The 27,199-nt window shown below is 45.2% G+C and overlaps 1 protein-coding gene across 2 annotated transcripts in view; it reads right to left on the reverse strand.

Annotated features, from left to right (window-relative positions):
- The window catches only part of ASTN1 (astrotactin 1), a gene marked incomplete at its 5' end in the record, with an annotated part of 320,320 nt that overhangs the window by 151,175 nt on the left and 141,946 nt on the right, over positions 1 to 27,199 (reverse strand). The window contains 6 exons of one of the 2 annotated variants that reach the window (XM_082675767.1): positions 3,758 to 3,842; positions 11,732 to 11,899; positions 12,880 to 13,029; positions 17,567 to 17,674; positions 18,735 to 18,881; positions 20,289 to 20,682. In XM_082675767.1, the coding sequence (XP_082531893.1) occupies positions 3,758 to 3,842; positions 11,732 to 11,899; positions 12,880 to 13,029; positions 17,567 to 17,674; positions 18,735 to 18,881; positions 20,289 to 20,682 (1,052 nt within the window). Of the gene's footprint in view, positions 1 to 3,757; positions 3,843 to 11,707; positions 11,900 to 12,879; positions 13,030 to 17,566; positions 17,675 to 18,734; positions 18,882 to 20,288; positions 20,683 to 27,199 lie in introns of both variants that reach the window. The other variant, XM_082675766.1, reaches the window with a different exon arrangement.

Genomic DNA, 27,199 nt, shown 5'->3' on the forward strand with positions numbered 1-27,199 from the left:
CATTCCTGGAAAAACCATGCTTCTTAAGCCTCCATGCTTTGGCATATGCTGTTCTTTCTGCCTAGAATTACCTTCGTGACCTGTTAAATAGAACAGTTCAAGATCTAACTTCCTCATGAAATCCTATTCCAGATCCTTAGATGTCACATGAGTCAAACTGTAATCCCACTGAACTTTGCTCAAACCTTTATTTTAATAGGTTTTAGAATTCATTGTAATTTTCTTGTTAGGTGCCCATCTATCTATTCTAGACTATTAGTTCTTCCAGAGCAGAGATAACATCTTCTTCTTATAATTAGCAACCTACTTTATCCTGGGCCACGATGGGTAATACAGTGAATATCTGCTGAAAACATGAATGAGTGAGAGAGTAGATGAAGGAGTAGGGTGGGGAGAGGATTTCTATAAATAAACCAGCTCACTCATGTACACATACACACACACACATCACACACACACGCACACATACAGGTCCAGGTAAACTGAAGCACAAAGCAGAGTCTGGATAAAGCTGCAGGTATAACTCCTCTGTCTCCCAGAATCATCCATTTGTAATTTTTTGTATTAATGTCCTTGACCAATTTTCTTCCTTGTCTGAAAGTCACGACTGCTTGTTGATACTTCTGTCCTGGCACATTAACCTAGATTTTCACAAGGGAATTCACTTTAACTTTCACTGGCCTAGGATTGTGTTGCTCGACTTCAAAAGCATGCTCAGCTACTTTAATGTATGCAATATAGAATACTAAGTGACAAACATAAACACCCACACAAGCTGTTCACCTCTCCCTCCCGGACCATTAAATAAAACATTCAGGAAGATCAGGCCTGCCACTGATTTTTCCATAATACCCCAGTACGTGTCATTAGTTAGCAATCTGTACTTTTCAAGTGACAGTCTTCACGTTCAAATCAATTTTCATTAATTTTGTAAGAATCATTTAAAGAAACGTGGCATCCGATCCCTGATTTAAATCAAGATGTATGAATGTTCTACTTTTCATTTATCTTGTCATTTTATGAGGAAGATGCAGTCCTTTGTCTGGCACTTTTTTATATACATGTAAACATGCTGCTTATCACTCCTGGTTCCATTATTCTCATGACAGTCACTTTTTTTCCCCTCCTAACAGTTGCTCCATTATTTTATTAGTGTCCAAAATGAGACCTTATAGACAGTGATGATCAGAGAATAATGGAAATTAGAGATGGAAATGATAGATTAGGTCTCCTTGTCTGTTTCCTGGGGCTAATGTTCCTGTCAGTCTCTAACTCAGGGCTCTAGCCTGTCTTATTTTAAATGACACCAACGTGGGGCCTCCACCATTTCCCTGGAGGCTCTTGTCTACATCCAAGACTGTCTCTACACACAGCCAGAGGGAATGATGAAGCCTTGTGCAATTACCCAGTGAAGTCAGGCCCATCGTCACATGATCTGTCTACAAGGCAAGGGATGTGGAGGCTTGAGCGATTAGCCACCAAATCCAATCACTGCAGAGAGCCAGCCTGGATCATTCAGGGCACAAAAGTGAAATGATTTTTTGTCATTGTTTACTTCAGCATCAGGTATGCAGGCTAAGAGACAGAGAGCTGGTTATCCATCACCTTTTCCAATATTTTACTCAATATGAATCACAGTCAACTGAGATTTTCGGCCAGCACGTAAGCTAAAATCTTGGCTCCTTGGCAACTATGCAAACATGTCAGAGGGCAGAGCGTAAGGGGACTGAACTGACTTTACATAACCATAGCAAATGGCACTCTTTATTCAAACTCCACTTGGCATCTATAAGCCAAGTTCTCTGCCCTTCCCACCAATCTTTCAACAACCGGCCACCTCATATGCATTTACCCTTCTCCAAACATCTTCCTCTACACTTTGTGGACTGCCTCCCTGATAAGATCACAAATTCAGTGGAACAACAGAGCCATCCTTCATTTTCACTAACAGAAAAATTTCATGGCGTTTTGACTTCCCCCAAGTTTTCTGACCTGTGACTCAGATTTCCTTTCCTTAACTTCATTCTCTCTTGTCCTTATCCCTCAACTTCAACCTGTTCCAGCACATCTGCCCTCTTCGAACATCTACAGGCATCTATCATTCCATGACCTAGTTATCAGCTGGTCAAGTTCTCTGAGTGGGGTTCCTCTTCCCCTTCATCATAAATCACGCCTTTGGGCTCTTCAATCATTTTTATTGCTCTTCTCCAAACTCTCACCCATTTTTCTCCATATTTATTGCTTTGAGAGTCCAGAACCACATTCAGTATTCTAGGCTTGGGCTCCTCCGAATCATAGAGAGGAGGTTGAGCATCGAACTCAGGGCTAGGAGTCCTCCTTGGTGCCGTGGGAAGGGACGGTGATTTCTTTTCTCCACCTTGCCAGGCTACAAACACATTTCCACTCTGCAGTCTAAGCAATCACTCCGAGATGGCTTTTTTTTTTTTTTTTTTCGGTACGCGGGCCACTCACTGTTGTGGCCTCTCCCATTGCGGAGCGCAGGCTCAGCGGCCATGGCTCACAGGCCCAGCCGCTCCACGGCATGTGGGATCTTCCCAGACCGGGGCACGAACCCATGTCCCCTGCATTGGCAGGCAGACTCTCAACCACTGCACCACCAGGGAAGCCCCAAGGTGGCTTTTGCCTTGATTTCTTTCTAGTTTCCCCTGTCCCATTGATTGCTATTATTAGTTAGCGTTCATTGATCCCTGTCTTCTCACACCCTCCTCCACAACCCAGCCAAGGCAGAAAGTAATCTCTCAGCACCCAAAACAAAGTAGGAAGTTGCTTTTAAAAGGCAATAGAAGGGCTTCCCTGGTGGTGCAGTGGTTGAGAGTCCGCCTGCCGATGCAGGGGACGCGGGTTCGTGTCCCGGTCTGGAAAGATCCCACATGCCGCAGAGCGGCTGGGCCTGTGAGCCATGGCCACTGAGCCTGCGCGTCCGGAGCCTGTGCTCTGCAACGGGAGAGGCCACAACAGTGAGAGGCCCGCGTACCGCAAAAAAACAAAAAAAAGGCAATAGAAGATGGATAGTGGTGATGGTGGCACAACAATGTGAATGTGCTTAATGCCACTGAACTGTACACCTAAGAATGGTGAAAATGATCATTTTTATCTTATGCATATTTTTTCACCATGAAAAAAATTCAAGAAAAGTAAAATGAATAAAATATAAAGCAATAGACAAGGTAACTATTTTATCCCAGTTGTCTGTGCTTGGGGAAAAGCAAAGATCTTACAAGAAATGGTAATTGGAGATCAGGTGAAAATCCTTTGACTCAATGCCAAGCACTCCCTGAGTCGTTGCATTTCACCCTCTGACAGTACTGGTGAAAACAAGTTTCCACTCATATCAGTCTTGCAAAGCTCGTTGAGCTCTGGGAGAGCTACACTGGAGTGTGTGCGACTTCACGTGTCTCCAACAAAATCATCAGCTAAGTTCTATCTGTGGAATCCTCGTGGCTGATGGTGGTGTGAAAAGGAAGAGAGGGACAGCTTGATTCCCAGACCCCAGCTGGAGGCTTGGGGCTGCGAGTCAGAGGCATCACCTCTGAACTCATAAATGGAGAGGAAGATGAGATGGACACCACTGGGATGGTGTAAACATGGAAACACACAGTGACACGTTCATCCGTTTGCTGTTCAGAATAGAACCACCCTTTAGCTCTGTCCCTCTCCACACAATTGCTCCACGTCACGTCTGCGTGAGGGAGCGGTGACGTCCGGGAACTGGCTAACTCGCCGTCCCCTCACTTACCCTTGGTTGGTTCCCCATTCATTCCGAATGCAAAGATGCTTGTGCACTGGATCCTTCATGTAACCCTCGTAGCAGAGGCATTCCCCTTAGAAGCAGGGTGAGGAAGAAGAAAAAGAAACAAGAAGAAATTGATTAACATGTCTGTGTTGGAGAAAATTAATATGAAATGATCACATCAAACTAACACTGGCACGGATGAGACCATAAATCCTATTATGCCATACATGCCCATCTCCACTGCCCACATGAAGGAACACACCACCAATCTCTCCATTGTCACTACGTGATAACTTTCACTAGTTGAGGACACTAACGTTTACAAAGCACCTATTACATGTGCTCTGCAGACACAAAGTCCAAGAACTCCTTGAGCAAAGGGACTCCTTCATTGTTATTTTCTCAGTGGCCAGTATACTGCAAGACACATATTAGATGATCAACACATGTTTGAAGACCACATAAGTGAGTTATTTCATCAAATGTTTCTAAGAAATTTGAAAAGTACATATGATTAGCCATGCTATCCTGATGAGGGAAATCGAGGCTAAGAAGAATTAAGGGATCTAGAGGCAGATTTAAATGGCAGAGTTAATATTTGAACCTATGTCTGTCTGACTCCAGACCTTTTTTCCCCAACCAGGCCATGCTGCTAGCCCAAGAACAACCGCTGTATTTAGAGGAGGCCACTTATACCTATCACAGTTTTATAAGAACTCTGGGTTTTTATTTTTAAGTGAAAATGGCTCATTACCTTGGTGCTGATAAACAGAAGAATCATCTATGTTTGTTTAGGCTATCACTATGTTTCATTATCATTACTTACTTCAACAGTGTACCAAGAGGTCCACGACCCCTCTGGAGTCGTATGTGAAACTACATATGTGTATGTGCATCTTTCCTCAGCAGGCCTCCATAACTTTCATCAGATTTATAAGCAAATCCAAGACCCCCAAAAGATTAAGCAGCATTGCTCTACTTAGTCTGACTTTGAAGAAAATTGTAACTGCTTCCTTATATTAATAATTCCTTAGGCGATGCTACATATCCCTAAGCTGCTGAAACCAGTTCCACTGAAGCACCGGTACTGTCTTTTTCACTGGCTGGTTATTTAATTTACAGGTAGTTAAAGAACAGAGTATGACTTCCTAAATTTTGGAAGTTACAAAGGTGCCAGACCCTAGGGAGACAAAGGATAAGGTTTCTTTATCTTCCTGGGAAGAAACACTCAAAAAGGATATAGATGGAATAATAGCTTTGAGAGCTATTTTCTCTTTTCAAAGATAAAAAACAGTAAAAATGAAGTGAAGGGGCCTCACAGTTATGGGGGCAAGGACTGGGTAGGCTCTGAGCAAGAAGTTTTTGTTAGGATCCGTTCTTGTGCATCCGTTCTTGTTGAGACTGACCTATAAGCTACTGTCCATCAGGGTCTCACTAACAGATAACACTCGTCTTCCTCTCCAACACCTGCTCAGTCAAGGTGCTGAGGAGTGGAGTAAAAATGAGTAACTTAGTTTGTGAGGGATCCACAGGGAGTGTTAGATCAGTATTTTGCCTCCTGGATGACAAACTCAAGCTTCCTTGCAGGCTAGATTCACAATAGGGTGAAACTTATTGGCTTCAGTGGTGCTGAGCTGTATCTAGGAGCGGTCTGGGAGCTGGGAGTCGAACATAGGAAAACACAGCGGAAAATTCGGTAGCTGATGATAAGGCTTTCAGGTGAAGGCTGTTTCTCTGATAGAAGGAAAGATAACGAGGGCAAGGACCAGAGGAGGGCAAAAGAAGCGAAGTACCAGGAGCCAGGCTTCATACCGTATCAATTCCAAAGAAAGCATGGACTCTAGGCTATAAGCTGCACAAGAGCAGGAACAAGCTAGTTTTTCCTATATTTGAGGAGACCTTTTATAAATACTGTGTAATGGAAAATAAACAAATTAATTAAAGAGTGTGTCCCAAATTTATAGATACCATCACCACCACCTCTCCCCAAGGTGCCAATATCAAGCCAACTAATGGGTCAAGGACCCAGAAATGATTCGCCCTTAAGGAGATCATCTTTCAATTTCCTTGTGGACATTAGGCATGGATATGATATTACAAAACAGGAAGGAATCTCAAGAGGTTGTCAAACCCATCAGTCTGACTCTTACAATGTTCTTAACTGGATGGCTTTGACAAAAAAGGTAGTCCACCTTCCACACCTGATATCTAGTTACCACAACACATGTAAAAATAAATGCAGTAACAACTCAGAGCTCGAGCAGAGCTTGATTTTCCTAATGCTGGCAATATCTACCATTTGTAGAGCACGTTTACCTTTCTCAAATTGCCTTCACAGTCATTATCCCCTGATGAGATTTCCATCATTCATTACTATGTGGGGACACACTACCGACAACAAGTAAAGCTTTCCTCCATATAATGTTATACGCAGCCTGGAGTCAGAGCAACAGAGACATTTTTCAAACATATCATGTTAGAGTTTGAGGATTTCCAAAATTCGTCTCTTAAATCATCCTCATTTCCGGAACTCACCAAACTTCCCTCTTCTGTATTCCTCCTCAAAACCAGTCTGGCCATCTACGTTGAAAGGAGTTCAGACTTGATGAGGGAAGTTGCTATGGCAACCAACTGCTAAATCTTGACTTTAAGAGGGGTTTCGTGCAAGCACAGGCTCTGACTGTTAGCTGTGAATTTTAAAGACCCCACAAGGGTGTTGGATGCCCTCCTAAGCTAGAAGTGTTACAGTCTCTGCATCTGCTGTGACAGATGGCAGGGAACACATGACGTGCCGACTCTGTGGTGGTGTTCATAGGAATCCAACAGAGAGACGTGTCACGGCCACAGAGAAGTGCCCAACTGGGATGGAGCGTGCCCTGCAGGAGGCACTCACAGACAACTACGCTGCCAGAGAGTAGAAGCCCACCCAAGAGATGATCTGTGCAGGGCCTGGAGATGCCTACACTGGATCTGTGCTTGGTACCCTGAAGGCAGATGCTGACACGCAGTGCCTTCCAGTCATTTCCCATTCCATAGATGGATGGGGCACAAATCTCTTCGAACAATTGAAGAAAGACCTTGAAGCTAGGGCTCCTCAGACATGACTGGGCTCACCACAAGTTCTTCGTGACATAACTACAGATCAAGGCCGAAAGTCCTGATCACCTCCATCCTTCAGGTAGCAGTTGACTTTTATTAAAGTCAATTGGGTACGCTTCATCCAAAAAGGGAAATCTTTGTCAGACATCTGGGCTTGAATAATATCTAATTGCCTGGTCTCCTCTCCTGGGCAGACACCAGGCAAGAGGTAGGCTCAGAGTCAAACAACCCCACACGACTCCGGGAGGGCAGACAGAGGGAAATAGGCCAAAAGTACACCTTGAAGGGAGGTGCTTTAATTGAGCCACAAAAGAGAGTTTGGGATGAGTGGGCAATCCAGGTGGCAGGAACAAAATGGGAGCTGTGCTACCCCACCTAACTAGGTTCTAAAAACCAGGGAAGACTAGAGGGAGAGAGAGAGGCCCTTATTCAGAGTAAGGAAAGGGGAGGAGGGCTAGAGTGAGTCTGGAAAACTGATCCAATGCCCCTCACCAGATTTTACACATTTCTTCATGGTTGGGACCAGCCTATGGAAAGATCTGGGACAGAAGGAATTTCAGTGACCATCTTGGATGGTGATTAAAACTTGATTTAGCTTGGAAGTGCATGCTCCTTGCAGACTCATAAAAGCTACATATCTTGAAAAGGGCAGTGAGGGTCTGTGGCCAGAACTGAAGGGGGCTGTGAAATCAAGCAGGTGTGTGAAGCCTCCACAGCTGCCCATATGGCGGAATAAAGGCCAGGAATGCAGAAGAAAGAGAAGTTGCTGAGGCCAGTTAGTCTGTGTTGCCCTCAGAAAACAAGCCAACATACAACCACCACAAAAACCCTTAGAAAGTACAGGAAAAGTCAACCCCTGGCTGGATCCATCCGGGCATTAAGCATTACAATTTCAGTGGTTTGCTGTTAGCCCCACGTGACCAGAGACACACCCAGGGTTACTAACCTAGGATGATCTGAGAGAGGATGTCAGTGTGCAGTTGGCAGAGGGCTTCCGGGCTAAGGGCTTTAGGTACATTACGTCCCTCCCAGATAGCAGGTTGCTAGAATGCAAAAGGGAGGCTGGAGTGGAAAATGGTCTCAAGTCTCTTCCAGCTCCAGTCCTTCCGTAGATTCCTGACACATCTGCAGAAGGTCTGGGCAGCCACCTTCTATAAACTGTGCCAGGGTGATTGATATAAAGAGGGCATAACAATGCTTATTTTTCTTCTGTCCTTTTTCTCCTTCCCTAGTGTGTTAGTTTTCTATAGCTGCCATAAAAAATTATCACAAACTCAGTGGTTTAAAACAACAGAAATATATTATCTTGCAGTTCTGCTGGTCAGAAATCTGATATGAGTCTCACTGGGCTAAAAACAAGATGTCTGTAGCGCTATGTTCCTTTCTGGAGACTTGAGGGGAGAATCTGTTTCCTTGCCTTTTCCACCTTCTGGAGGATGCCCACATTCACTGGTTCCTCAACCTTCAAATCCAGCAATGGCTGGTGGAGTCCTTTTCATGTCGTATCACTCTGGCCTCTTCTGCCCCTCTCTTCCACTGTTAAGCACCCTTGTGATTACATTGGGCCCACCTGGTTAATCCAGATACTCCCCTTATTTTAAGATCAGTTGTCTAGCAACCTTAATACCATATGCAACTTGAATTCCTCTTTGCCAGGTAACGTGACATTTTCACAGGTTCTGGGGATTAGGTCGTGAACATCTTCGGGGGCCCATTTAGCCTCCTACCATACCTGGTACTCTGGACCTCTGTGCAGGTGACGAGTAAACACACACTTAAGTTTGAAACACGTTGGAAGGATGCCTGAGGAGAGCTTCAGGCACTGGAGGGTGCTCCTTTGCAGTGACTGAGTGCCTGTTTGTGTGTTTGTTTGCATGTGTGAAAAAGTATACACGTGCACTTGCACAGTTCCACCCAACCATGTGGGCAGACCCCTCGGCATGGCTGGGAAAGCACATGTCCCAACACCATGACATTTCCAAGTGAGTTAGCTGGAGGACTGCAAAAATAACGTCGACTTGACTTGCAGCCAATGCCCACACTCAGCTCTTTGGAGAAAGGCTTTAGGATGGAGTGTGGGAGGCGATAAAGTTTCTTACTGACGAGCACGTGGGATGGCCACATCATCCCAGGCACAGACAGAAGCAGGGCAGGAAGGGGGAGGGTTTCCAACCCCAGCATTAATGAAAATGGAAGTCCCTGCAGTATCATTTCTCAGCGGCTACCCCGGAATGAAGATGTCGCACCTTAGTTCTGTGGTGGGTTCTTATTTTTAACCTCTCTCCCTGGCTTTCCAGTTGGAAATTCATTAATTGTCACAGACACTGGGAAGCCACTAGCAGGGGAGGGGCTTCCCAAAGTCATTTTCAGTAAGGATTAGAAATGAGACATCCAGGAGGGATTGAAGAGGTGATGGGAGCTTTGCTATGGACAAGCAGGTTCTTCAGCTTCTGGCTCAGGAAACAGTGATGCTTAGCAACGGTGATTGCTTGAATAGTGTCACAGTGACAAATACGTTGGCTCTGACCTGTCCGGGGGAATTAAGCAACCCTTTACAATCCCACTTCTGCTCTGTTTTCATGGTAGACAGAACACCGACTCTGCCTTAGGTAGCTGTGGGGCTTCGGGCAAGTCGTGTAACTTCTTGGGGAATTTGAGCATTGACCTAAAGGAAGGAGGAGTTTATCTCTAAGACCCTCCAAGCTTAAAACACCAATCCCTCTTTCCACCTGTAATTCAAAGTGCTTCCTGTTCTTTAAAGACCTCAGGTGAAGCTTCCAAGGCCCTCCGGAGATCACGCTTCTCTCAGAAGCGAGTTTAACAAGTGAGGTGGTCCAGGTAATCCAAGTCAGAGGGGACCAGAGACTAGCTCAGTTGCATGGAGAGGCCCCACCTCTGAGACGAGCCTGCTTTTCTCTCCCGAGCCCACTGGCTTTTGGGCATGGTGCACGGCCCATCTGTCTAGTTTGGTGTTTGCCTGACAGCGTGGGAGGAGCAGCAAGTAAGCACAGTCTTAGACATCATATGTTTAAAATGCTGTACTTTCTCCTTCATAGGGGGACCTAGAATCTCTGTGATGGGCCCACGTAACAACAACTTTTAGACCTATGAAGGTGAACTTTTGATGTTGCAGTTACCTGTTACTCCCCCAGAGAGCTACAGCAATGGACTGTAACACAAGTAACAGCTAGATCTCTTGGAGTCAACCTCTACTAATATCCTTCTACCCCGGCACCTTAAAATGATGCATCTGTGTGTGTGTGTGTGTGTGTGTGTGTGAGAGAGAGAGAGAGAGAGGGGGAGAGGGGGAGAGGGGGAGAGGGGGAGAGGGGGAGAGGGGGAGAGGGGGAGAGGGGGAGAGGGGGAGAGGGGGAGGGGGGGAGAGAGAGAGAGAGAGAGAGAGAGAGAGAGAGAGAGAGAGAGAGAGAGAGTGTGTGTGGAGGAGGGGGGCTGTAAGTGAGGTACAGAGAGCTGGAAAAGCTGGCCCTAGACTCCACCAATGTTTCACTTGGGGATCTTAGACATCAGTACCTCCCCTTCCTTGCTTCTTAGGCATCTTACCACTCCTCTGGGAAGGAGCTATCTGTGGTACTGAACCTACTGGAAATAGGTCTTTATAAAGACTACCATAGAGGAACCCGTTCTACAATGAAAGGGCAAAGCAACCTGGGATGAAGGATCCATACTCCTTGGAGCTCAAGAAGCACTGAGAGCACCCCAGTACATGCTGTGTATGAATTCAAACCCCTTCTCTCAGAGCAGCCCCAGCCCCCCTAGATAATATAACAGCCTGAAAGATGGCTATACCCTTTCACCCAGTAATCTCTCTTCTGAGACTTATCTGAATAAAATAACTTCAAACATGCCCTACATTTACGTGGAAAGATATTCATTTTAGTAGTGTTCATAAAAATTTAAAATTTAATGCGTCTTACATGTCAAATAATAGGGGACTATTTAAATAGGAGCTATGATATAGACATACAGTGGAACACCAAATGGCCATTAGAATTACGTTATTGAGGATTATTTAGTGGTTCTGGAAAATTCCCATGATAGAATGTTAAGTGAAAAAAATCAAGAAAACTCTACTGGACTTGGTGTGCTCACAAGCCTCTAAGAATCAGGCATAGATAAAAGATCGGAAGGGAGGAAAGACATTAAATTTTTTAAATTATTTCTGCAGGAGATAGAATTATAGATGATTATCATTTTCTTCTATAAGCTTTTCTAATTTTCCCATTTTTTTAAAATTAATTAATTTATTTATTTTTGGCTGCACTGGGTCTTCGTTGCTGCACGTGGGCTTTTTTTTTTAGTTGCGGTGAGTGGGGGCTACTCTTCATTGCCATGTGCGGCCCTCTCATTGCGGTGGCCTCTCTCATTGTGGAGCACCGGCTTTAGGTGCACGGGCTCTAGAGTGCAGGCTCAATAGTTGTGGCGCACGGGCCTAGCTGCTCTGCAGCATGTGGGATCTTCCCGAACCAGGGCTCAAACCCATGTCCCCTGCATTGGCAGGCGGATTCCTAACCACTGCGCCACCAGGGAAGCCCCCCATATTTTCTACAATAAACATGCATAAAAGTTTAGCCCCCTTGGCTGACATCCCCTGACTGGAGGGCACATGGGCTGTGGAGGTCACAGCGAGCTGATCTGTCTGGCTTGGGGCTACAGTTAGGAGGCTTCCAAGGCTTCTGCCAGAAGATGACCTCACATTTTAAGCCAGCGAGCTCAGGGGCTCACCCACATGCTGCCAGCTTGCACAGTCTCGGCTCCCAGGGGTAATGGGTCAGTTGGGAAGGATGGCCTGGATTTTGAGGGGTAGTTGCAAGAGGCATGAACTCTGACAGTTACCCTCTGCCCGGTGCTCCAGCCTACCGGTTTCGGGGTCACACTGGTGTTCACAGGGGTCCAGGAGCCGCCGGGCACAAAGGTCCATGGCCCAGGGCCCACTGGAGTTCTGCTGAGAGAAGAGAACCACTTGGGCAGGGTTCAGCCAGTCGCTGGCATCCAGCTGGCTCCCCTCCAGCAAGATGAAGCGGCTCCCTGCAGGGGGAGAGAGAGGAGGCATGCCCGTGTGTGCCCACAGCACACACACACATTACTGAAGACAGGCTGAGCGATGCTCTGCAGATTAGCCCCCACCCGAGGTCATTACTTCTACCAATCCTGGCCCGCCACGAGTCACAGAGCAAGGGATCAGCGGATGGAGACTCGGCCAACACTTGGATCTCCCGCCATATCATCCCCTGCTGCCTTGTCCCATCCCATGTCTACTAGTGTGGACCCAAGGGATGCAGGGACAGAGCAGCTCTGTGATGGCCGTGGCACGGCTCCATCAGACCCTGGCAGTCGTCCAAGGAACGGAGACCTGCTGCCTGTCTTCAGTTGCCATGAAAATAAATAGCAGGCCCTCTAACACTCCAGACAGTCCCCACCTGTTTTCAGCCTTACGGCAACCAAGAGAACAGACATTAACAAGTCAATTAGGTGCTCTGGGCTTAACTAATTCAGGGACTCTCAGAATGTATATTATTCCCTCATTATATCAGGATCCCCCTGGATGAAAGTAAATTATTGCTTCAGAGTTCTAGGCTCATAGCAAGTTACTGCAATTAGGAATTTCTCACCAGGCATATCAAACGGAAACGTGGCTAACGCTTAAACATTCTACTACTCCACTTAGCTTTTCCCCATTCAAAGGCTAAGAGAATCTTGGTGTCTATGTACCTATAGCCAGTATGCCCTGCATTTATCCACAAAGACAGGTGCTTAATTAAAAACAAACAGAAATGGGAAATGGGCATAGAAAGGAGGAGGTGATCTGTTCTTTTTTTTTTTTTTAACCTGCTTTCTGATTTCATCAGTGGACGATCTAACTTTGTCCTAAGTCTTTCTTATCCAGGTTTATTTTTTCCTCACTAATAGGTAACAGGGCTCCCTGGCTTGTCTATATTTTCCCTGCCCACCCTGAAACATTCTCCTCGGGGGAGGGGCAGAGGTGGCATCCTCAGAGGTGGACTTACCATCAGCGATCAGGTGCTCGGGGACGTGCAGGGTGATTTTGACAACGAGAGGGCAGCTGACGTGAGAGGAACACACAAGGCCGATCACACAGCTGGTGATGCTGATCAATGTCAAGGTGGTCTTATTCACAGGACTTCGGGGAGAGCCCACTGAAAATAAGGCAAAAGCAAGACACTTGATGGGAAAAATCTCGGTAGTGAAGGGCCATTTCGGCCTTTTGCTGCTCAACCTGGAAAACAGGGGAGGCAGCTGGCAAACCCAGCCCAGGTGGGAAATGCGACTAGTGCGTGAGCTCAGTGACTTTCACCCTCATGGAACACCATGTCATCGCCTGGTGTCAGAGGGGACTGGGCCACTGGTGGTCCTCAGAGTCAACAATCGTCAGCTGTGAGCAAGTCTTCTGCATGCCTCCTGGGCCAGGCCACAAGAGAAATCATAAAGGAGGGCACTGTCCCCCTCTACTCGCCTGGCAGGGCTCCAACCTCTTGCCCAAGGGTGGTGGGAATGCTTTTACCCTACGCTGGAACTCCCTGCACTTCCCATGGCTTTCCACAGAGGACGCTCTCACCAACCAGCTTCTCCACTCCTGGGGTTCAAACTACCTCTCACCTACTCTGTGGGTGAGAGTCCAGGGCTTGGAAGGAGGAAAACAAGGAACGTCTGCTCTATACAAGTAGAAGATATTGTCACACCAGAAGGCTCTCCCCAGTCCTGCAGTCCTTGGGGTAAGGTTATAAATGGAAGCTTAGGGAGAAAATACGAAAGCTGAGGGATAAGAAACACTTCCAAGTAGCTGGGGACAGGGCTAAGAAGGGAGGTTTTGGGGGTGTTTGTTTGGTTTTGGTGGAGAGGATAAAATGGTAGTAAGAAGAGGGACCTTTCACATGGAAACAGAACAGATGTGGGAAAGCAAGAAAGCAAAGCAAGCTGCCGACCAAATGTATGAATACTTTGGAATTTTCTTACAGTCTGTGTTAATATTTATTATTGATAGCAATGAAAGGCATCTATTATGGCTGACAACGTGCTAAGTGTTTTACACATACATTATTTTAAATATTTGCTTCCTTACAATAAATCTATGAGTCTGTACAGTAACTACCCACTTTATAGATAAGGAAAATAAGTCTCAAAGAGATTAACCTTATAGTGATAGTTAACACTTATGAATAAGTGTAATTACCTGTCAGGCACCTTACACCTGACATATCAGGTGTCTTACGTGTCTCACACCTGGGCATATCATTTAACGATGACAGCCTGATGAGGCAGCTCCCACAGAAACAGTGCGTTAGAGAGGCTATAGGGCATGTCCAGGGTCAAGCAGCTACTAAGGAGGGGAGCTGGAATCAACACACACATCCAGTGAGGTTACAGCCCCTAGACAATTCACTATTCAATCTCTGGGTCCAGTGGAGCCTTTGCAATTGCCATTCTCAGGAACATGGGAAAAGATGTGGTCTATGGCGGCACACATCTTTTCTGGGAGCAGGTCCCCTGAGTGGGTGTGTTGGCAATAGCTGGGAGGGAGTGATTGCAGGGTGGCAGGTGGCCTCTGGATCCCCTGTCCCTTGCTACCTGGAGATTTTCTATTCACGTTAGTACCCTTTCAACACGAGTCTACTTCCCACACTTACACATTTCTTCCTCCAGCCCATACCAGGTCTGAGCAGCGCCCAGATCCGCCACCCGAATGGCCCTCAGGCACTCAAATGCGATATCCAAAACTGGGCTCTGCATCCTCTTTCCAACCCTGCTCTCCCTACCATTTCCACTGCCCAGCGAATGGCACTGCCGTCTACTTGGTTCCTCAAGCCCCCATACGCCATCATGTCTATCTCTTCCCTCTCTTTCATAAGCCACCCCCCCCCCACCAATGCCGTTAAATCTTTTTTCATTTTGTGCCCCAAATTTCTCTTGCTCCATCCTCTGCATCCCTACCTTGGTCTATCATCTCACCCCTGGACTATGGCAACAGCCATCCACCCAGTCTCCCTGCCTCAACTTCCCCCTGCTCTCACCTATCCTCCACGCTGCCTTAGAGGGATCGTTCACAAAGCAGAGCAGACCAGGGCTTTGCTCTTTAAAAAACCTTCAATGACTCCAACTGAAGTGTCAGGTCTAAGTCCTTCAGTCAAGGAAGATCTCCTGATCTTCCAGCCTTATTTCCGAAGCAGACCACAGGCTGCCCCAGAAGCTTTATTCTAGTAAACAATTTCCTGCTCTCTGACTAGACAATTATTGTTTATGTCCCTGTGACTCTGCACATACTATTTCCTCCTCCACAGAATGCCATTTTGTCACCTTGTCAGCCTGGTATACACCTACTCTTCAAGTCTCAGCTCAAACAATATCTCCCTGTAAACACTTCCCTGAAACCTTCAAGAACCGATTCTCACTCATTCCTTGCTGTTCCTCCCGCCCTTGTGCACCCTGCTGTTACAGCCCTTCTCACACAGTGTAGTCACTGTTTACAGGCACTTGCTCTCCTGTGATGGCAAAATGACTTGCTGCTCTGCCTCTTGTCTCTCTGGTCCTTCTGCATCATCAACCCATCATCCAGAATCTCTACCTGACTTCAAAATTTCCAGTGGTCCCCTTTGACCTACAGAACCAAGTGCAAACCCATTAACATCGTGCGTGCACTGGTCCTCTAGCCTGTTATCCAGCCCCATCCCTCCTATCCCTGTGTGCCTACATATTCAAATCCTGGATTACAACTACCACATTGAACTCCTTTTACTTGCTTGAAAATGCCATGTTCTTTTGTGCCTTCAAGGCTTTGTATCTGCTCTTTTCCTCTACTAAAATGCCCTTCCCCTAGATTTTCCTCTTTCAAGAAATTCTATGCATTGTATATAATCCAAGTCTAATTATTTTCTCCCTTTTTGCCTCCTTTTGCTGCCAGGTAGAATTAACTGTTCTCTCTTCTGAGTACTCATTTTACTTTATTTATATTATAAAATTAAGTCTTATCACTGTGCCATGTTTTCATGTTTCTACTACTGATCACAAAGCCTGACCCATGACAGGTGGGTTATAAAATTTCCTGCTGGCCTGATTGATGTATCCAGTTCAATTCAACAAACACCGCATCTACTATAGGCAAAATCCCTCACTAGGCACTTTGGAAAAATAAATTAGAAAAGCCCATCCGTAAGAAGCTTACAGTCTAGTTAAAAGCAATAAACAGTTGATGTACTAGGAGACCTTGGTATTTAAAAGTAACAATTTTATGTTGCAAAGGAACTCATTCTAATTCATTACTACAGATTTTCTTACACGGGATTTTATTAAAGCAGAACCCACCCTGCTTTGCTGTGGCCTAGGGTGGATGGGCCTAGGACGACTCTCTGCTGTATATAAATATGTAATGAACATCAAGAGGCAACAGCCTCACCGCAGGGATACTGGGGCACCAGACATTAGGCAACCCAGAGCCCCACTGATCTCTTGAGAAAAGTGGTGGGAAGAACTTTTGTACTGATGGCAGCAGAGCCTGCAGAACTGGAACTGAGGAATTAACAGGGCTTCCTTCAATCTCTGGGAAGAATTCCTCAGTACGTCAAGAACTCAGATGGAGGTGGGAGACAGCCAAAAGGTAGGTGTCTTTGGGGGGGGTGGGCGGCACTGGTTGATTATTGGCTGGGGAAAATGTTATTGACTATCACACAAGATGACATCACTCAAATACCCTCCATTGTACCTCGACGGGCCCCTGTCTAAAATTCTTTAAGATGAAGTGCTGTAGAAACCCAAGGCTGCACTGTGGAGAGTTCTAACAGCAACACAATAGAGATCTCATAGTGTCTTGCCAGTCACCAAAAAGGCACATTTTAATATAATTAAGCCCTATGCGTGAGGTACTGTTAACCCATTTAATATGTGAGGAAACTGAGGCTCAGAGAAGTTGTTGTCTTTATCCAGTATCACACAGCAAGTACATGCTGAAGCTTTTTGGTGCCTGAACACAGACCTCCCTCAGTAACGATGGTGAGACCACAAAGTCATAGGCACTGGTAGCCACAGCTGCAACAGCCATGCCTGAAGCCACTGAACATCAGGGTGGAGAGTCACAGACCGTGGCTGCGTGCAAGGACAACTCTATCAACACTGAGAAGAATGAACAAACCAACCTGGGCCCTGCTAGGAGACGGGAGGGGACTTGGGCCCTGGGAGTCCTGTGATTCTGCTGGGCAGGGGATTAAAGGTCAAAAACCACTACACATGTTTTTCAGGCCACAGATCGTTCCTCAACTAACCCCACCCCCCAAGCTCTGCCTCACTCAATCCCAGGATGGCTGGGTAAGCGAGGGTAAATATACTGTCTATTTTTTCACGTATAACACACTTTATCAACTTTATTTCCTGTGTCTAAACAGCAAAATATGACTCCCGAGGCTTCCAGAAGGAATTGAGAGTCTTCTGACCAAGAAATAGCCTTTCAAACAACTTGGAAACTTGTTTGAGAGTGCCATTATCTGGGAGAGATGATTCTCTGAAATTTTCCACTCTAGGCTCTTCTTTCTTCCTTAGGAGGAAACACCAAGTCTGGTCCAAGAATTCTTCCTGCAGACACTGGCTTTGGTCCACAGAGCCCCCTCCCTGACCCAGCACCTCTGTAGCTCCCTGCCTTCCCCGCCCCATGGCCCCTCTCACCCCACTTTGCCCCTCTATCCTTCCTACCTCTACTGCGCCTTCGGCTCCGCGAGGGGTCAGTGTAAAAGGTCAGCTGGGGGTCATTTTCTGCCTCTGTGCTAGAATCCCCTTCAGGGTTCAGGAAGGCGGAACCAGCTGTAATGAAAAGACAAGGGCAAAAACAGTGTCTTCAGTTTTGTCTTCATGACACCAAATCATTGGGCAAGTTCAAGGGGAAAACACGAGCAGGGTGACTGACAATCTGGGAGGAGTAGCCACAGGGATTGGAGCTTCCTGATACACAGATTTATTGGAGAAGGAGACCTCGATATGACAGCCATCACTAGAGCCCTACATCCACCCAGCCCATGCTCCTACTGAGGAAAGCCACCTGCCAGAGAGGACCATCGTGGACGGTACGTGGAAAAGGAAGAAAGGGAAATTTCCCTCATTACACGGCATGATTCTGGTTGATAGAGGCTGGAATTATGTCCTAAGGGGCATATGTCTGTATGTCTTAATGTCTATATTGTATTTTTTAACTGGTTCTAGGATTAATATATATTCAATGTGAAAAAGAGAGAAAAGAATAAACAAAAGACCCCCACACGTTTAAAAGGAACAACGCTGATGTCCTCTAAATCCTCCAAGTCAGAGGAAGACTCTGTTAACATTTGATGAATACACTCTCCATCTTTTTCCTGATACAGAAGCAGATAAAGGTTTTTTAAGTTCCCCTTAAGAATGGCATTCTGCCGTACCTTCTATTTTATAACCTAATTTTTCCCCATTGAATAGATGGGTGGGCAACTTTCCATATGAACAAATATAGATCTATAGTATCATCTTAAGCCACTGGCCGGGAGACAGATGTGCAGGTAGTTAAGCAATTCCCCATTGACGGACATTTAAGCTACTTCCAATTTTTTGCTCTTTTAAACAATGTTGGGATGAACAGCCTTTTACACACATCTTTGCATACTTGTCCAATTATTATTTACTAAGAATAAATTCTCATTGCTAAAATTACTTGGTCAAAAGGTGTCTATACATTTAAATTTGTTGGTTAAGTAACACACAACAGGCCTGTAGACAGACTGCGACCAAACACAGCCCCTCTAGCGATGCCTGAGAGTGGGGGTCAAGGATATTAACGGCCCTGCCTCTGCTGGTATTAAGGAAGCCACCTTCAAGCCCTAACACCAGACGCGGGTACCTCTTGCTTTGTTGTTGATCCTCTTTCTCTGGCTACTGGAGGTGTGAGAAAGCAGAGTGGCCTGCTGGTGGTTGGAGTCCACAGGGCTGGTAGCAATGATGTTATCTTTATACTTGTTCATCAGCGACAGCTTGGCATTGTCACTTCCTGTATAAGGAAAGGCCAAGACAGAAACTTTAAAAGGCCAAAGTGAGAGCAAGGAAATCTGCATGAACCAAGTACATGGGGTTTCACAGAAACTGAAATATGAAAGCTTTAAAGTGAGAGACTGGCAGAGACTGAAATGCTTCTTTTTGATTTCTAGGGGACTACAGAGTTATGAGAGAAGGGGTGAAGAAAGGAAATCCAATTCAACCAATTCTGTATTGATAGGGTCACCACGTGTGGCCGTTCGGTGAGATACAGACTGCAGATTTCTTTCCTTTGGTCAGCACAGAGTTTCACAGAAATTTGAATTTGAGCGCATTCAGGCGGAACCTGCCCCCTCTCTCTCATCCCAGTCTGCTCCGTTCCCTGTTGTTGACATCCAGCTCTCTCACATATTTGTGCTATCTGCCTGCTCCCCAAGTCTCTAATCATATGGCTACTTGGTGGGCTTAGCACTATGGCAGGTGCTATGGAATATATGAGATATTCAAGACACATCCCCTAGTCTCAAGGAATGTCTAGACTTTACACCTTATTAAGACATGCCTAGTCATAGGATCTTCTCTAGATAACAAGCAGAATGGAAACCTCCATGATGTGATTTCAAGCCCCACAGAAAGTCCACATATCTTAAGCAATATTCAGTTTCAAAAATGTCTTCTTCAAAGATAATTGGGCAGTTCCTTGAAGGATCATTGTCTTGGGGTTTTATCTACAGATAGTTGTTATTTATAGAAGTATGAGAGATAGGCTATAAATGAGAAGTACAGTCATTTCCTCTCTGCATTTGACCGACTCTGGTCTTGTTCAGCCACATTAGCTCCAAGTCTCTTCCACCCAGTGTCTCATAGATGCACAAAGCATCTGAGGTCAAACAGTTTGATCGTATTCCTTTATTTTCTTTGAAGAAGTACATCCCTTGTAAAGACCACAGAGGTATGGGCAAGACAACACAACTAAAACACCCCAGGCCAAAGTCTCAGGAGTCATAGAAAAGAAAGATACCTCTGTCCCCTCCACTTCAATGGAAAATTGAATTGCCCACACAAACATACCACATACAAAAAAGTCACACATGCACGTTGACCTTTTCTGCTACATCCCTATTTTCCCGAGGATTGCTCATTACATATGGAAAAGCCTCTAACCCACTCTTCTGTTGGATGTAAAAGTCCCTCTACTTCCAGTGCCAAGTGGAAGTGGAGAGGGATCCAATTCACCCTTGTTCTTCTGATTTCGTATATTAGAAAACGGCTCCCATCATCTCAGGAAAATGCTTACGCTTCTTGCCCACCCGGGAAAGGGCACTGGCACATCCCATTATGTATGACAACCAGCCATGAAATTAGAAAACAGCTGTTCCCTACCCACTCTCTAGTGCCCTGAGACAAGGACCGAGGCACCCACCTGGCGTGAGGTCCATCCCTGCCTTCTCGTTGCAGCCCTGCAGGGAGTCGAGGGTGCGGGTAACCTGGCTGGCGAAGTCCTCCCCTCCGTTCATGCACTCCCTCTGCAGGTGGTGGCGCAGGTCAGTGATGTCGTACTCGTAGCCATCCAGGATGGGTGTCTCCCGGATGCTCAGGGTGCCGCTGGAGTTGTGGCCCTGCACGCGGGCATTGCGCAGACTCTCCCGCCCGTGCCCGCCGATCAGCACAGAAGGAATGTAGTGAATCTCATTGGCAGCCTCAGCGCTGGCACTCTTCTGGGGCTGGGGGACCCGGCGGCGCTTGCACCAGCGCCGGCGAGTGTACAGGATCATCACGAGGCACAAGATGGACAGCAGCAGCGCTATCATGCCACCCTAGGAAGAGAGGACAGCAGGTGGATGCAGGAAGATGGGTGAGCTCATCCCACCAAGGGGCCTCACCCCTCCCGCTGTTACCATCCATCACTCACCCATTAATTCATTCATTCACTTAGGTGCAGTACGTGCTTATAGCAAGCGTCACTCAGCAGTAAAGGGACAGTCTGCTGTGATCGGTGATCAGGGTGAAAGAAAAATGGAACTGGGATGATTAGTGCATCATTTCAAGTGATCCACGGTTGCTTCTGGCTTAGCAAACAATTTGAAGAAGAAAGAAGTCTTTGTGATTGTATATGTGTGTGTGTGTGTGTGTGTGTGTGTGTAATTTCAGCTGCAGAAATAAGAGAGAGGGTTTTTTAAGGCAGATCTGCTATATGTAAAGCTGGTTTCAGGCCAATTTTTAGCAGTGGGATGGCATCTGGTTTCTTCCTCTTTCAAATCTTAAAATCAATCATATATAGATTCTAACTCTGCCTCCACCAACCATCAGCAAGTCCTATAAATTCGAGACCTCAGATTCTGTATAAGAGAGAAGATACCACAGATTCCTCATCTGTATAATGGAAAAGATACCACTTACCCTCACAGGGTGGTGTAAGTACTAAGTTATGTAACACATCTAATAGATTGTATCACAGGGAGTCAAGGCTGTCAGCCTAACCTTAAATGTCTCCATCAGAGTAATTGCCCAAGCAGGAGAAAATCAGAGACCCATCCGAAGAGAAGTTTACATCCGTCAGGAACTTACAACCAAGTGTGCAGAGAAATCTCATCATTTGAACATGACTTTTGGGGTCACTGCTGCTTTAGGAGACAGCCTTCTCCCACTCACACAGTCCTGAGTGATGTTCCCATTCTTGCTAAGCTCAAGAGAAGGGACTGAGACCCATGTTGTCCTGGACTCAGGCTGGCAGAGGAGTTTCCTTCTGAACCTTCCGGTGCTCCAAGGCCATCCTCTGAGGCCATTACTTAAAAGCCTGAACACAACTAAGTTGTCCGTCAGAGACGAGGATGCAGTGCTCAGCGAGGCTCAATGCCTCGCCTTAACGTGTGCCCAGGGCAGTGTTTGGCGGGAAGGGCTTACAAGCCCATTGCTGCACAGCACTCAGTGGGCATAAATCTTCCCGTGCACAATCTGTATTCACTCCCTTTACTTTGGTCAATACCCCTCGGAACCTATTTCACTAGGTGGGCATGTGCCACATGGTTCTGCTCTCAATCTTGGGCTACAATCACTGTCACCCCATCATATAGGCTAGAGGTGAAAACCCTCTATTAATTCCCAGGGGCTCCCCCACACAAGGCTGGGTCAAGATGATTCCCTTGAATATATTAGAGGAGGCTTTTTCCAGTCTCATAATAATTATATCTTAGATTTATAAAGTTCCACTCCCTGTAAATTTTCCCATTTATCCTCCCTCTCCCACCATCACTGTGAGCACGTGCGCACGCACTCACACACAGGATGCTGCTGCTTTCCAACAGGCAGCTCAGAGGAGCTGAGACAAGAAGTAACCGAGTCAGCTGTCAAGTGACCTGTCATGTCGGGTAGCTTTTTGGAGACATACACTGGCCTCCAGGTTTTCAAATTTTTCTTTTATCTGCATAACCTTTTCTCCTGGTGAAATCTCTCAAGCAAGTACAGAGAAAGCATGAATATGAAGCTGCTCAGGTTACAGTGGGGGTGGGAGTCCAGAGCCAAGCATTCTAGGTCCCTGATAAGTGCCGCCCCTGCCGCCCATGGTCCCTCCCTCCTGGCCGCCCTGCAGATGTGCACAGAGAGCCCCTGGGGCACCTCAACAGGGCAGACCTGAGCCCCGCACCCGTTTGCCGAGAATGAGTGTTTGAGTCCAACCCAGTGGTTTTTCGGCAGACCCTTTATCTCAGAGTCAGACCCACTAACTTTCCTTCATCCCAAACTGAAACTGCAACAATAGATAATTAAGCCACACAGAAAGAATAACTTCCCGAGCCAGGGAAGTTGTCAGACATTGAATTAGGCAAGTGAAAGCTCGAGGTAATTTTATTCCCTAAAGAGCTGTAAGGGGAGCATAAACATCCATCTCCCGGGAATGGTTTAAGCACCATCCTTCCCGCTCGCAGAGAGGTCTTCAGGCGCCCCTTCCGCTCTTCCTCTCTGATTCTCCTTTCAGTTGCTCACAACGGGGTTGTGATAAGATCCAGGCCATAGGTTCATGCCGCTTATTACACAGGAATAAAGCAACGACAGTGGTCTGTTAATGGGGCTTTTACTTTGTATCAGACATTTGCCCCAAATGCTCTACACTCTGAGAGGTAGGGTCAACTATTTCCCCATTTTACATTTGAAGAGGCTAGGGCACAGAGGCCGAATAACTTGTCCAAGGTCACACAGCAAATGAATCGTAGGACTGGAATGGGGCCAAAATGACTCCCACTCCAGAGCCTACCTTCTTAACCACTAGGCTGCAGTCACCCCGAGTGAGCTTCGCTCACTGGAGACATATACACCCTGGCATCTATCTCATGAATTTTAAAAGGATAGAGTAGGAGAATATGGGTAATTCCACCTGAATCCATCCTCACCTTTCGAAGGAAAAAGAGAAACTACTCAAAGTGCACATCTAGCTGACAAAGAGACACTATCGTAAACAAAGGACCTTGCACCAAGCACCCACTCAAGCGTCCTACTCAAGGTTAGTAGGCAGGGCAAAGACAGCAGATGCATTTCAGGGTCTCTGTGCTAAAATAAGACTGTGCCTCACACACCACTACCTGCCTGGAGGATACCATTAGACTCTCAGTTTAGTTGAATTTCGACAGAGAAATCTGTGTTCCCTCTCAACTGTGAGACCCAGTGAAAATCTTTAGACTCAGCCCCTCCTCTTCTGAAGAAATGAAGGCCCAGAGAAACAACAAAACTAGACAGTATAGAACCGGTTCTACACCCAGATCCTCTTCCACTGCTCTTTTCATGGTACTGTTTTGTTAGGTTCATCTAAAGTCCCCTTTACCATGTAGGGGCCTAGACACTCAATTAGCAATATTTTATGCTAATTTTTTAAAAAAATAACAACTCATAGGGAGCTAGAATACACGTTTTTGTTTGGCTAAGCCAGTTCATTTAGCAGCTCTAGTATTGCTTTAGCAAAACATTCCGTCTGCTTAGAGTCACTGACTCCAGATGACCTCAGTTTTTTAATAATCAGTTACCAATAATGAGCTCCAGCCATTAGGTGAAACAGCACAGGCATATGAAAAAACATTCTCAGGCACTCAAACTGTGGAATAGTCTCTCTGCATCTATAACCCAAAATGATGGCAGATGTCACAACGCTTTGTTATGACTTACTAGTTGTGGACTACTATCGAAATAATAATATACATAAGTTATATGATATTAATTTGTAATATTATTTAATAATATGTTGTAATAATAATTTGTAAAATCACTACACACAAATACCTCTGGACTGCTTATCTGCTCTATCCAGTGAGGAGGGAGTAGGTAGGAGAACTTTATGTACAGGGCCTCCACTATACTGGGAAAAGGCATGGGTGTAGCCACTTTGATAATGTTCCGTCTATGGTGAGGACTCAAATTCGATTGCTTTTGCATTCCTGTGATAAACCACCATTCTTTGATGTTACCATTACTTTTAACCCTTCTACTTCCATTGGAGATTTTAAGCAGTTTCAGTGAAACTCACAGAGGCTCTAGGATTTTTCTTTCAAATAACCTAATGAAACCAAGAGGTGGCAGATGAATGGAAAGAAAGCCTAGGCCAAGAAGGGCTAGGAGCTTCCTAATAATCAAGTGAAAAAGAGCAAGGCGAGTTCTTGTCTGACAAAAGAAAATTTGTTGGTAAACTTATAGTTACCAAAGGGGAAAGGGGGGGAGTGATAAATTAAGAGTTTGGGATTAGCAGATACAAACTACTATATATAAAACAGATAAACAACAAGGTCCTACTGTATAGCATAGGGAACTATATTCAATATCTTATAATAACCTATAATGGGAGAGAATCTGAAATAATATATACTCAACTGAATCACTTTACTACACCTGAAACTAATACAACATTGTAAACCAACTATATTTAATAAAAATTAAAAAAGGAAAGGAAGTTTGTTGGGAGGAACAAACTTCCTCTAAGCATTCAACCCCATTCAAATAGACTTCCACCTGGCATGTGAACGTGAGCATACTGACAAACGCAGTGGGCAATGTGATCTCCCAGGCTTTACAGAAGTGCACAGGAGTTCTTCCTACACCTACACCTTGCTTTGAGCTTCTGCATTACCCTAGCTGTGTTCAGAGTATGTGCTTCATTTATGTGTTAACTTGAATTTTTATGGCAAAACAAAACAAACAGAAAACCCATTAAGGTACATTTGGACCCAAGTGAGAAGTAACAAAATGCAAACTTTGAACATTAAAAAAATAACACTGACAGCAAGATATGTAATTTTTTGCTCTTTATTCATCTTTTCATGAGTTTTCTGATTATTCTATTGATTTTCCTCAAAACTGTTAAAATTTTTGTATCTACAAGTATGTTTGGAGTATATGAAATCTCCACATCTATTAATAAGATGCTTGCAAAAAGTGGTATTTAAAAATATATTTTCCTTTAAAAAAATCAATAAATCATTTCTGCTGGCTTTAACAGAGATCAAACAAATGAAATCAGCTTTTATTTTCTCATGAAACTGACAATTTAGGCACTTACCTGAGAGAGTAGTATGAGGTTTGTCAGATAATTTGCAGATTTTGTAATATTTATGTTAGAATGTTTTATATAGCACTGATGGTGATTGTTCAGGGATAGAAAGTTCTAGGCAGAGTTCCCTTTTATGCCATCCCAGTCATGCAGGCCAACCACAAGACTGTCTCATTATCTGACCTGTGTATTCATCCTGGGTCTGGGTCATTCCTCACTCCCTTAGCTAACCCTTACTTGTCCTTTGAAGTCAGTTCAGTGACATAACCTCAGCCAATTCTTCCCTATATCACTGAACCACCCATAGAACCCTTCCACATAACTAACCACAAGTACTTTTATCTCTGATTTACTTGTTGATCTCATCTACTAGATTATAGACTTCATGAGAGCAGAGGATGCTAAGTTCCAGGGTCAATCCTAGTAGTGCCTTCCATGAAGTTAAGTGTTCAATAACTGTGGAAGGAAGGGTGGAAAGGGAGGGAGGAAAGGAGGGAGGGCGGGAGAGGGGGAGGAAAAGAGGAAGGGAGGGAGGGAGGGAAGAAGGGGAGGTCAACTTTGAGTATCTTTCAATAGGGACATCATCTGTGTGCCTCCAAGCAAAGCTTATACGTCAGTTGCTTACGTGACTCATCCATTCGATTCATGACTCAATCATTCAACAGATATTTACTCACTTTAGAGAGGCATTTTTCTTATGGTCACTGTTATGCAGATACTGCAGTGAATAATAAAGGAATAGGTCCTGATCTCATGGGGTTTACCTTTGAGTTAGAGAAAATAATCTCTATAATTTGGTTTTTAAAGGTAAACATAGGCACAAAAGGAAGATAAAAACAGATCACAAGGACTGGAAATAGCCTGCCATAACTTCTTTTCTTATAAAAGAAGAAACTGTGATAGGTAAAGATATCTGGACTGGAGGTTATACTCTAGGTATAACCTATAACGTCAGGGGCCAGTAAAACCCTTCCATTATCCCAAATCAGTGTCGTATGATCGGTAAATCCCAACAAAAAGAATCCAGATTTATCAAATTTCACCAAAGTTTAGGGAGTCACCTGGGTTTTGCGAACCCTTGGCAGAGAAGGGAAAAGCTGAGATTATGTTTCCGGCCACCATCTGTCAAGTGGCTGCAGACAATCAATCCACTCACATTTCAAAGCTTAGCTCTGCCGTAGGAGTAACCAGAAGAGTGAATCGGAGACATGATTAATTACCCCTCAAGGCACTGGACACACTGAATTCAAATTCTATTCCTAAAGGAATTAAATGGTGGTTAAAAACTAAGAATAAAACACACGAGTTTGGTGGCCTGTCACCTATTTTTCCCCAATAACAAAGCCCAAAGGTCTAGGGCAAATGCCCTGCCTCACATATGACAGTGATCATTTCTATCTCTCTCCAGCTTTCAAAGAAGGCAGACCAAGAGGAGAAAAACTGTGTAAGCCCATATGGCAATGCTGCTCACTTTCTAATCTAGATCCAAATATCCCAGGGGTAGGGAATGGATGAGGTGAATAGATGATTTTCAAGGTCCCATCCAATCCTACGTTTCTCTGAGCCCCGTGGAAAACTATAGTAAGTTTCTAATAGCAAGTAGGTCACCCATAAAATAGCAGAGCTAACCGGAACAACTTTGTGCAAGTTGCACAGCCTCTATGAACCTACCCCAGGCCTTCATCTATCAAATTAAGTGATTAAAAGAAATGCACTGACTCTTCCAAATTGGAAACTTCCTGATTATAACACTGATACCTGTCAAACTGGAAACAGCTCTCAACTGGTAAACTAATTATGGAAAAAAT

Source organism: Grampus griseus, assembly GCF_964374135.1.
Source record: "Grampus griseus genome assembly, chromosome: 1".
Lineage (NCBI taxonomy): Eukaryota > Metazoa > Chordata > Mammalia > Artiodactyla > Delphinidae > Grampus > Grampus griseus.